This window comes from Anomalospiza imberbis, chromosome 21 (assembly GCF_031753505.1).
Source record: "Anomalospiza imberbis isolate Cuckoo-Finch-1a 21T00152 chromosome 21, ASM3175350v1, whole genome shotgun sequence".
Classification (NCBI taxonomy): Eukaryota; Metazoa; Chordata; class Aves; order Passeriformes; family Viduidae; genus Anomalospiza; species Anomalospiza imberbis.
In genome coordinates, this window is record NC_089701.1 from 1,616,019 (window position 1) to 1,627,519 (window position 11,501).

The window sequence follows — 11,501 nt, forward strand, 5'->3', positions numbered from 1 at the left end:
CTGAAAGAAACACTTCCTTGACAACAAGAAGAATAAAACCCGCAAAAAAATCGAAGTTACGGTACACGAACCAAATACAGATGCCTGCACGCAAGGAAATGCCACATTTTAGGATCCACCTGGAAGCGACAGGCAACAACCCCGCGACACGGAGAGGGAAAGCCGGCCGGTCCCTCCGCGTCAGTCCCGCGCCGCCCGGGATGGGACGCGGGGGGAAAGCCGGCGGCTCCGGGACGCGCTCGGCGGGGTCCCGGGGACACTGACGCGGTTCGAGGCGGCTCGTCCCTGTCCCCTACACCCGCAGCTGGGGAGGACGGGCCCGGCCTGGCGCCGCTCGCCTGCCCCAGCACTCGGCCCGGCCCTGCGGGACCTAGGGCGGTCTCACGGCCCCGCTGCCGCCGAGGCCGCGGCCCTTGCGGGCAGAGGGGACGGAGAGGCACCGCGCCGGGTGGGAGACACGGCCCCGGGGACGAGGGAGGGACCCGGCGGTAGCGGAACGCAGGACGGCCCCCAGCTCCCGCACACCGGGAGGGAGCGGCGGCGGGGCAGCGCCGCCGGAGCGCAGCGGGGACGGGGCGGACGCGCCCCCGCGGCAGCGCGAACCGCACCTACCCCGGCCGCCGCCGCTGCCGCTCCCGGTGCCGGGCCTGGGCCGCCGCCGCCCCACGTGACCGGGCGGAGGGGCGGCCCCGCCGGTCCTTCCGGGCGCGGCTCTTCCGGCGGGCGGACAATGCGGTTCCGAGTCGCGGTGCTGGGCTGCGGTGGCGCCTGTAGGTCCCGGCGGGCCGGCGGGGCGCGGGCGGCGGCCCCGGAGCGCGGCGCGGAGCGGCCCGCGGCTCCCGCTGCCCCCGCGGGCCGCGCTCGGAGGGCGGCCCGGCCCGGCCGGGGGCGCGGCGGGGCGCGGGGCCGCCCGGGGGGCGCGGCGGGCGGCCGGGCCCGGCCCGGCGCCGGGGCGGCGGCTCACGGCGGGTCTCCTCCCCTCTCTAGGTCCGTAGCCGGAGGCAGGAGCGGCCGCGGGTGCCAGCGCGGGGACGCGGCCCGACGCTACAGGTACCTGCTCCTTCCCTCCCTCCCTCTCTCCCGCGGGGCCGGGCCTGGCGCGGACAGCGGCTTCCCCCGCTCTCGCAAAGGGCATTGCGTTTACATTGCTTTGGGATGCTGCGCGGGCTCCCGGCTGAGCTGGGCTGGAACATTCTTTTCCCGGACTCCGGGAAGGAGATGTGAGGGGCCGGGGCGATCCGCGGTCGGTAAAGGCCGAGGAAGCACGTGCTTCCAGCGGGGAGCCCTGCACGTCCGACGGGAGCTTGCCTTGGTCCGGCACCCTCCCGAGATAGCGGGTTTGGGATTCGTTTAATGCTCTTTTCTCCTGGAGATCAGTAGTAGTAGAAACTGATCGCGTGCCAAGGCGAGTCGCAACTTTTCGATATACAGTTTCTCACGACGTGGCTCTTGTAGTCTGCCAGAGACAGGCTGAATGGCTGGAATAGCTGTGGTTAACAGCACAATGTAACTTCAGCGTAGGTGCTTTAACTGCATTCATACTGTATAAATTTCCAACGTGGAAAAAACGGACTCACAACTGGACTTCCCTCATCCTTGTCCAGAGAAAACACAAAAAGAACCAGTTTGATAATGCCTAAAATTCACTGAAGATATATCGGGATGATCTGTTCCTGTCGTTTATATTTGCCAAAGGCTGTTGCCTCTTAAAATTAAACTTTCAGCCCTAGAAACAGGGTCAGTCAGGCAGTGCTGAAGTTGACTGAGAGACTGGGTTCTGCAGATTCAGCAGAACCAGTTGTACTGCAGAACGATGCCCCCCCAGCTTCCAAACTGTCCCCAGTTTTTGAAGTCTTCTGAAATCCTTCCCTAATTTTTGCATGCCATACACTGGAAGATCTGCTTGATGGGTGTGATCAGTGAGGAGGTTTTGTCTCCAAATGCCGTGTGAACTGCAAACTGAAAAAAGCCCTGATTATTGACAGATGCTTCCAAAAAACGTTCTTTGAATAGTTGTCTTGTGTGGGCACAATGCCATTCCTGTATGTACACCCAGCTGACACTTCATGCCCCAAGAGAGCAGTATCTGCTTTTATCTATAAACTTCAAAGCTTCCTTTTGAGCTTTATGTGGTGTTTGTAATAACTGGGAGGTGTAAGTTTTGCTTTGTTTTGTAATTTTATCTAACCAAATCTTGCATCATTTAGTCTCCTGTTATTTCTTCACTTCCTGCAATCCTAGTGCTTTGGCAGGATTGTGTGAGCAGTGTTTCATCCAGAATCAGTGTAGTCTTATAAATTCTTAAAGCAACTGTTGAAAGACAAAATAACGGTACTTGGTTTGTGGAAGATCCACTGTTCCTCATTCCAAGTCCTATCAAAACAAGAACAAACTTCCTAGAGAAGTGATCTTCCAAAGAACAAGACTAGACACAAGGCTTACTTTATTTCCCAGGTATTCAAAACAGGGAGCCTAGCAGAGGCCATTGTGAAGACTTTTTTCTGGAATCTTAGGAAAAGCCAAAACAACGCACAACAACCCAACTCCTGCAGAAGAACTTGAAAGACAATCTAATGTGATAAACCCAGTGCTGCAAAACCCAAAGCTTGCTTAAAATACAGTTTCCCTTTACACCCTAACTCTTTAGGATATTGCTTCAGGAGATTTTTTTGTCATAGCACCTCTACTGAATATTCAGGCTTCATTACATTAAAAAAAGGTAAAAGTTATTGTAATGTGAGATGTAAGCTTGAATTTGTTCTTACTTGCAATGGACTTCAGTGTGTACCTAGGATAAAAAATATAACAGCTGATAAACACCCACTTTATATGTTATTACTTTAAATCTTTCTAACCTACCTTTTAGAAAACAAAAAGTACTCATTGTTTGGTTTTTTCTCTCCTGCTTTTCCTTAGGTGCGCCAAAATGTCAGAAAGATCAGATATTCTTCATTTCAAGTTTGACAACTATGGAGATTCAATGTTACAGAAAATGAACAAACTGAGGGAAGAAAACAAGTTTTGTGATGTTGTGGTCCATATAGATGATGTTGAAGTTCACGGGCATAAAATTGTCTTTGCTGCTGGCTCTCCTTTTTTAAGAGATCAGTTCTTGCTGAACGACTCCAGAGATGTAAAAATCTCCATCCTGCAGAGTTCAGAAGTGGGCAGACAGCTGCTTCTCTCCTGCTACAGTGGCACTCTGGAGTTCCCTGAAATGGAGCTGGTGAACTACCTGACTGCTGCGAGCTTTCTGCAGATGAGCCACATCGTGGAACGGTGCACTCAGGCCCTGTGGAAGTTCATCAAACCCAAGCAACCGCTGGAGAGCAAAGAGTGCGAACAGCAAAGCGACTCTTCTGAGCTGAAGGAACATCAGGGAGACGATGACTCTCTGCAGCAAGACTCGCCTTGTATTCAGCCTTCAGAAGACAGCATGGACATGGAGGATAGTGATATTCAGATCATCAAGGTGGAGTCCATCGGGGAGGTAACAGAAGTTAGGAATAAGAAGGATCAGAATCAGTTTATTTCTTCTGAACAAACTGCACTGCATTCCTCAGAGCCTCAACACTTTCTTATCAACTCCACTGTTGAGAACAGAGCAAGTGAAATAGAGCAAAACCACCTCCACAACTATGCCCTTTCATACGCCGGCAGCGATAACATCATTCTGGCCTCTAAAGATATGTTTGGGCCTAACAACCGAGGGATAGACAAAGGCCTCCAGTGGCACCATCAGTGCCCAAAGTGCACAAGAGTATTTCGGCATCTGGAAAACTATGCTAACCACTTAAAGATGCATAAACTATTTATGTGTCTGCTCTGTGGCAAGACGTTCACTCAGAAGGGCAATCTCCACCGGCACATGAGAGTGCACGCAGGCATCAAACCATTCCAATGTAAGATCTGTGGGAAAACGTTCTCTCAGAAATGTTCCTTACAGGACCACCTCAACCTGCACAGTGGGGACAAGCCCCACAAGTGTAACTACTGTGACATGGTCTTTGCGCATAAGCCCGTTCTGAGAAAACACCTTAAACAGCTGCACGGTAAAAACAGCTTTGACAATGCCAATGAAAGAAACGTGCAAGACATAACGGTGGACTTTGATTCATTCACATGTAGCACTGCTACAGACAGTAAGGTCTGTCAGCAGGCTGATGCCAGCCAGGTACTGGACGCAGGGAAGCTGCCTCAGGCTGTGCTCAGTTTAAGAAACGATAGTACCTGCGTCAATTAAGCAATTAAAGCTTGCCCTGTGTAGGGATCGTGACTGAGAGGAGCAAACCGTTGGTTTGGCTTCTTCCCTAAACTAGTGGTGTGCCCTGAAAGGCTACAGATGGTTGGATTGCAAAACCTGGCAGGTCTTCGGCCATCACTCTTAGTCTTACTTGATATTTTCTGTGAATAGCAATCCTCCTTCAGGTTTCTGTCTATGTCTCTACTGTGGATTAAGGGGTTAATTGTTTCATTTCTCTCTGATTAGGAGACTCAAGACTAACACCTTTTGAAAGACTGTTGCTGTGGGCTGCAAGTAAACCATCTGCTGTACAGTTAGAGGCCTCTCTGTGTCTGGGCAGATGGAGGAAAGCAAAGAGGACAAGTGTGTGAGATAACCCGATATTTTTTTTAAAAAGCACTGGATAACTGAAAACACTCCATATACTCAAATTTTAACTTACCTCTTAAAATTACCTTTCTCTGATCTTACCCCTAGACTCCTGCAGTTGAAATGAAGTATTTTTGTGTCACTTTTTTGCCCTTTCTAAACCTATTTCAAGAAACTTCTGCTGCCAATCAATGCTCTCTTAAAAACTCTCAGGGTTTTTAACCTCAACATGCATTATGAAAAGATGAAACCCTAAATGATTTGGCAGGGTTAGCTGATCATTGGATAGAGCTGTTCAAACTGAGGATAAATTACAGCTCTGGAATGTGAGAGGCTGGTGCCTGGAGTGCAAATGTGACCTGTTCTTACGCTGGCATACCTGGGATTTTTAAAGGGCACTTACCAGTGCATGTACTGAGACAAGCTAAATACTTCAAAGCTAAAAGTTATCCTCCATCTTCCATAAGTTTTGCATCACAAACCACAACAGCTGTTGGGTTTAGAGCAAAGCTGGAGTGGAGAAATACTGCTTTTTGACACTGTGAAAATAATCTTTTTAAAGCTGCAATGTGTAACAACTCCATGATTTTTTTTTTTTTTGCTTTTTTCCCCCTTAGTTCTTGTATGTCTCTCCTTGATGTCTAATAAGGGCCACGTGTCACTTAACTTTAAACAAAAATACCTGCTATAAGAACTTAACATAAAGTTTTTTGATTTCTTGAACTTTTTGAAGTGACCGTTAGTGTTTTACAGATCCTAGGATGAGATATAGGTAGCACAATTTCTATAGGTTAATATATCAGCTATTGACTGTACTCAGCAATACCTCTTGTATACCGCCTTAAACATCAAATGTAGCGGGAATGGCATGTTAATTTGGATTCTGGGATTGTACCATACTGCTTCTCAAAAGTGCTGTGGAATTATCCGCATCCCAGTCAGGCTGAAAGAAGCTTAATTTATCTGAGGCACACCATTCCCAGTAGAACAGCACTGTTAGTACTGAAGTGTAGCATAGACTAATAATCAAATGGCTGATCCTCGGCAGAGAACTGCTGATTGTGTTTGGAATAAGGATTTCTTCCGGTGCAGCTCTTTTCCACAAGGTTTGCCGTGAGGCTGAGATTATGCTTCCTACCTAAACGTAGTTCTGTTGGTGTGTTGGAATGAGGGGTGGGGGTGAAAGGCTGCTATTGTGTGGTTAAAAATGTTAAACAGGTATGACCAAAGGTGTGGTAGAGCAAAAAGTGTTGTGTGTGTCATTATCAAAAGTTGGTCTTGCTCTTCAGTTCTGTGTGTGTAGAAGTCAGGATTTCCTTACGCAGACATTACACTGGTGGACGTTAAAACACGTTAATGTTGCAGAACGTTTTCAGAAATCCACATACTTTGAAGTAGAAAAAGAAGGTGATTCTGTGAATCAGTTTTTGCAATTGAGTTCTTGAACTACTGCACTTGACTGTTACACGAACTCTTACATGGACAGCTATGAAGTAAGCAAAGGAAATTACATCAGGGCATTCATCTTTCAAGTTGTAGCAAATATATTTAGGCCTAAAGTCTAACTATTTGAAACTTTTTAAATTATTGTTCAGGTTGCTGGGGTAGAAGATAGGTTTGCATGGGAAGAACTGTTTTTCCTCTTGAAGCCACCCACTTTCAGAGTTGTTTTGAACTAAATTCGACTGTGACAGTTGCATCTGACACTCACATTCTGTCTTCAGGCAAAATCTTCTGTATTGTTCAAACATTTTGATAATGTATTATTCACTAAATGGAAATAAGTTATAGTGCTATGTCAAAAAGAAGATAGACATGGAGAACAAGAGCTTGCAGAGCCAGGTCACCGTGCTGTAAGGTACTAGTGAACAATCCAAGGCAATATGAATATGGACACAAAAAAGGTCTTCTGCCACAGAAAGGAATAAAACTGCACAAATGCTAGAAAACATGGCAAATGTTTTCTAGCAAAATGTCTAGCAAAATGGACAGTATTGAAAGTCTGTCTAGCAAATGGACTGTCTAGCAAAATGGACAGTATTGAAAGTCTTGTCTATCTGGAAAGTTCTGTTTTTTGTGAAATTATGAAGCCGTAATGTTACTGTAAGGAGAATACAGCTTGTTGAAGTAGCTGTGGGTGACTTGAAGCTGATATGAAGAGACAAGGGGTTTCCTAAGAAACAAAAGAAATCATTTGGTCAAGATGCATAGGTGTTCAGTCCACCCTGTGCTGTGGTGATTTGGACGTCTGAAAAGGCCAAGACTGCTGGGCTGCTCAGTTAAAGGGTGCTGTGGTCGTTTGGCAAGAGCACAGCATAAATAAATAGGAGAGAGCAGAAATGCAGAAGACTTTCTTCACTGAAAATGGACACATCTGTTGGATGAAAAGTGACTTTTACTAATGTCTGCTTTTGGCCTGGCAAAAGGGTGCAGACCAAAAGATTTATGCAGGAGATGGCTGCGTGACTCCAGAAACACTGGAGCTCTGAGGGCAATACGCCGATGCAAAGTGCACTGGTGGTAGAGTTCATCTAGAATTTGCCCCTGTATGGAAAGACAAGTGAAGAGTATAGAAGAGGTAATAGAAAAGCAAAATCTGGCTAATGCTGCTTCTCTGAATTATAGATTAAAATGGAGTGAGAATTATGACAAATGGAATATGCAGAGGCAGCTCAATTATAGAATAAGGTGAACTTAATTGTCCATGTATGTAAAATGTTGTCTTCATTGCAATGTCCTGAGTAGTGAAAGATTAGATCCGTTGGTTGTTGCTACTGATGCTGCATATTCAGATGAGGACTATGGCAGTTATCATAATCTGTGTGTTACTGTGTCGAATACCATTTGCTGGTAAGTGGATAGTCTCACAACTTAATGTGCTGTACAACTTCCTGCATATCCTAAAAATAACTGAAGTCTATTACAAAAGTATTTTAATAACTCCTCAGTATATTAGGAATTTTTTTTTTAAGTTGGCATTTTATTTATTTATATTATATAGAAGAAGGAATTTTTAGGATTTAGGTTTGCCAGAGGTTTGGGCTCACCACTTCTCTGAGTGATGGTAGCTTGTGTAGCATGTGTTCCTGCAGCACATGCTGCAACTGCACAGCCTCCTGCATAGATCAGGGATGAGTCTTTCCTTAATTTATTTATCTTTTAGAAGACATGTTTTGCAAGTTAGTAACTGATAAATTTGAAGTGTCAGTCTTTCTCTCCCCTAGCTTTTTGGCAAAACTTAGCTGCCGCTGAACTTTTGTTGAAATAACGTAGAAATTGTGTGGGGCTGATTATGCTTTTGGAGTCACTGGGAGGAGGAGTAAAAGTGAGGAGGGAGAATCAAAATGTGATACTAATTGAAACTGTTGAGAGAACTCTAAAGTCACGTGAAATGTTAATTTTTATAAACTAAGAGGGGGACATAGTGGTGCCTCCCGACTTGGTAAGGGGTGAGAAGGCAGGACGGACGCCTTTCCTTTGAGATTGTATAATCGATGGACTGAGCATTAGCTACCTCTTCACTGACTGGGCAAAAGTCTTACACTACGTGTGATAACCAAAGCAGGCGGATCGGCGGCTGCCGGGCGATGTCCCGTGGCCGTGAAGAAGCCAGCAGCTCGTCCCGGCGGCGTTCGGGGCGGCGGTTCGGCGTTCCCCCGGCGCGTCCCGGCTGATGGCGAGGAGGAGCCCCGGTAGCCGCTCTCCGGGATGCCTTACGGAGGCGGACACGTCGCTACCTCTACCGAACGGTGGGCGAGGCGCGCCCCGGCGCCGGTGCGGTTTCCCCCAGCGGCAGCCGCTGTAGCAGTGCCAAGTCTTCTAATAAACGTGCTGCTAACTCTGTCTGCCGCCGCCTCTCATTTCCACCGCGGTCACGGCGCACCGGGGGCGGGCGGGCGGAAGGGGCGGGCGGGGAAGCTGTTCCGGGGCGCTGCGGCAGCGGCGGCGGAGCGGCACCGGCTGCGGGGAGCGGCCGGGGAGCGGGGCGGAGCGGGATCGCGGCCGGCGGCGGGCGGCCCGGGAGCCCCGGGACAGCGGGTCCTGCCGGAGGCGGGGGTGGGCTGCGCCCGGCGACGCGCTCCGGCGGTGCCCGCGGGTCCCGCCATGGCGGCGGACTCGGAGGTGCTGCACTTCCAGTTCGAGCAGCAGGGCGATGCCGTGCTGCAAAAGATGAACCTCCTGCGGCAGCAGAACCTCTTCTGCGACGTGTCCATCTACATCAACGACACCGAGTTCCAGGGGCACAAGGTGATCTTCGCCGCCTGCTCCACCTTCATGCGGGATCAGTTCCTGCTCAACCAGTCCAGGCAGGTGCGGATCACCATCCTGCAGAGCGCCGAGGTGGGCAGGAAGCTGCTGCTGTCCTGCTACACGGGCGCGCTGGAAGTCAAGAAGAAGGAGCTGCTGAAGTACCTGACGGCCGCGAGTTACCTGCAGATGGTTCACATTGTGGAGAAGTGCACCGAGGCTTTGTCCAAGTACTTGGAGATCGACGCTTCCATGGAGAGCGGTGCCCAGGCTGCTGAGGGGTGCCATTCCTCGGATGCTGAACTAAGGAGCGGGGATGAGGTTTTAGATAAAGATTGTGAAATAATCGAGATCTCTGAAGACAGCCCAGAGAACGAAGAATGCCCCGTGAAACAGGAGGATGGGGATGGCGACGGGGATGGCCCACACCCTGCAGCGCAGAGCTTGGTGTCGGAAAGGAAGGACACAAAGTCCCCAGAAATATCAACAGTGGAAATCGGGTATAAGGATGATGAAATCTGCATCTTCAGAATGGATTCCATGAGTGTGGCGAATGTAGAAAATGATCATTTTCCTCAGCCTTGCACTTCCTCTAAAACAAATTTATATTTCCCAGAAACCCAGCACTCCTTGATAAACTCTACAGTTGAAAGCAGGAATACAGAAATGTCAGGAAATCACTTTCAGGCTTTTGTTGGTGATAATCCAGAAGGAACTTCTAGTGGGGTGAATGGGTTCCAGAGCCTGGAGGATTCTGGCACCTCATGGCGGCACCAGTGTCCAAAGTGTCCGAGGGGCTTTCTGCACCTCGAGAACTATCTCAGACATCTGAAAATGCACAAACTCTTCCTGTGCTTGCAATGTGGCAAAACATTTACGCAAAAAAAGAATCTCAACAGGCACATCCGGGGGCACATGGGGATCCGGCCCTTCCAGTGCATGGTGTGCTTGAAGACCTTCACGGCCAAGAGCACGCTCCAGGATCATCTCAACATCCACAGCGGGGACAGACCCTACAAGTGCCACTGCTGCGACATGGACTTTAAACACAAGTCTGCTCTTAAAAAGCACTTGACTTCTGTTCATGGAAGGAGCAGCAGCGAAAAGCCAAACCTGAACACTATTACAAAAGTTAAAATAGACTATGATTGATAGCTGGGCAATTGTGGAGTCAGACTCCACAAAAATCTCCTGGCTAGTGAAATTCTACATGCAATTCCAGTTCCAGATCCCCACCTAAGGGAGAGAAGCACAAACAGGTGGCTGGTGATCCAAGACAGGCCTTGGAGCAGGAAACCTGCCCGCTCCGTTAAGGTTGCTATTGCTGTCAGTGAAAAAACGTGTTTCCTAGTTGAAAGAAAACTGCAAAATATGGGAAATTATTTCATGCTTCTCTTCTATTATACTGAGCATATCCTGGTCCCCCAGTGATGTTTTATATTCCTTGTTTCAAGGGCAGGCACTGCTGACTTTCAGACTGTTACTGATACTGCAATAAGCTGAAGCCTGAGCTATGGTTTTGGTGACAACAGCTGAGGGAAGGGGGTGTTTGTATTTATTCAGCAAGTCAGTTGTTCCCATCCAGTTCCTGGATCATTCATGGTGAAATCATCTCCTTCCTTGCCCAAACTTTGCTAGATCTTCCAGAAAGAAGGTGTGTTTTCATACTCAAGTCTGTGACATTTAAGGACACACAACAAACAAAAAGTAATCAAGGAACCTTTCAATTTGTTTCTTGCAAATAGAGAATTTGTAAAAGAGAAAAAAACAAACAGTATTGCCTTGCAGTTTATTTGTAACTGGACAGTCCCATGAAAAGGACTTGCTTTTAGTTTTATCAAGTTCTGAAATTTTATAAACTTTTTTCTTCTAATAGTGGGGTTTTTTTTCTGTCATGCCAATGTTTTGCACCTGTATTTGATAAGTTTAGTCCTGTTTGTTGCATCATAACATCTGCCTTCATTTTTTTTACAGATCTTAGCTATATGCACTTGTGTGAAATTGAGCTGTGTGCTGTTGGGTAATCACAGTTTCGATGCTAATTTTGAAAACCAGGCATTTCTGTCTGACTAGCAATGGCTTAGACATAGAGGTCTCATACGCTGGTTCTGTGACACGGTAACACAGTAATGATGTGTGTTTGCAGAAGTGTGTTTGTGCTTTGTCAAAGGTCACTTTAGTTTCACCACGAGCATCGCGCGCCCTGTGATGCTGTCTGTGTCTCTGGCTGGTACCTGTTTCTTCCACTTAATGTAATATGAATAAAGAGTCATTTCAGTTGTTAATATGAGATAATGGTACTTACAACTAGCAAAAAGCAGTAGTTCTTACTCCTGTCTGTATCACGCTTTCCTCCAAGTTTCAGAAGTGCTGTTCCAAGTTCTTGCTCTGAGTCCAGAAGTCTGGCCCAAATGTGGCTGGCTCTGAAATCTAAGACAATAGTTTTTAATGTCAGTTCACTTTCCTTCCCTGTGTCTGTGAGTGCACCAGCCTGTTTGGGGTTTTATTGATCAGCTACGTGAGGGCTTGGGGTGTGTACAATGTCTACCGTGCACGTTCCTGTCACTACTTGTTACAGGCGTGGGTATTTCCCTCATGAGCACTTCCCTGTGTGCCAAAGGGGAAACACGCTGATCTTTTG

At 47.9% G+C, this 11,501-nt stretch overlaps 3 protein-coding genes across 5 annotated transcripts in view; 2 read left to right on the forward strand and 1 right to left on the reverse strand.

Annotated features, from left to right (window-relative positions):
• Positions 1-11,404, reverse strand: part of RABGAP1 (RAB GTPase activating protein 1) — a 73,105-nt gene extending 61,701 nt beyond the window's left edge. The window contains exon 1 of one of the 3 annotated variants that reach the window (XM_068210956.1): positions 11,166-11,404. The gene's annotated coding sequence lies outside the window, so the exon portion shown is untranslated. Of the gene's footprint in view, positions 1-612; positions 749-11,165 lie in introns of those variants that run through there. The other 2 variants (XM_068210955.1, XM_068210957.1) reach the window with 2 other exon arrangements.
• Positions 655-6,941, forward strand: ZBTB26 (zinc finger and BTB domain containing 26). The gene is made up of 3 exons (XM_068210983.1): positions 655-770; positions 988-1,050; positions 2,917-6,941. The coding sequence occupies exon 3, from the start codon at positions 2,927-2,929 to the stop codon at positions 4,241-4,243; it is 1,317 nt and encodes a 438-aa protein (XP_068067084.1). The 5' UTR covers positions 655-770; positions 988-1,050; positions 2,917-2,926; the 3' UTR covers positions 4,244-6,941.
• Positions 8,563-11,145, forward strand: ZBTB6 (zinc finger and BTB domain containing 6). The gene has a single exon (XM_068210977.1). The coding sequence runs from the start codon at positions 8,717-8,719 to the stop codon at positions 10,010-10,012; it is 1,296 nt and encodes a 431-aa protein (XP_068067078.1). The 5' UTR covers positions 8,563-8,716; the 3' UTR covers positions 10,013-11,145.
• Positions 11,405-11,501: the final 97 nt, after the last annotated feature.

What these genes read in the sequence shown, in the direction of transcription:
- ZBTB6 (XM_068210977.1), top strand. Translation starts at nt 8,717, where the DNA reads ATGGCGGCGGACTCGGAGGTGCTGCACTTCCAGTTCGAGCAGCAGGGC.
- ZBTB26 (XM_068210983.1), top strand. Translation starts at nt 2,927, where the DNA reads ATGTCAGAAAGATCAGATATTCTTCATTTCAAGTTTGACAACTATGGA.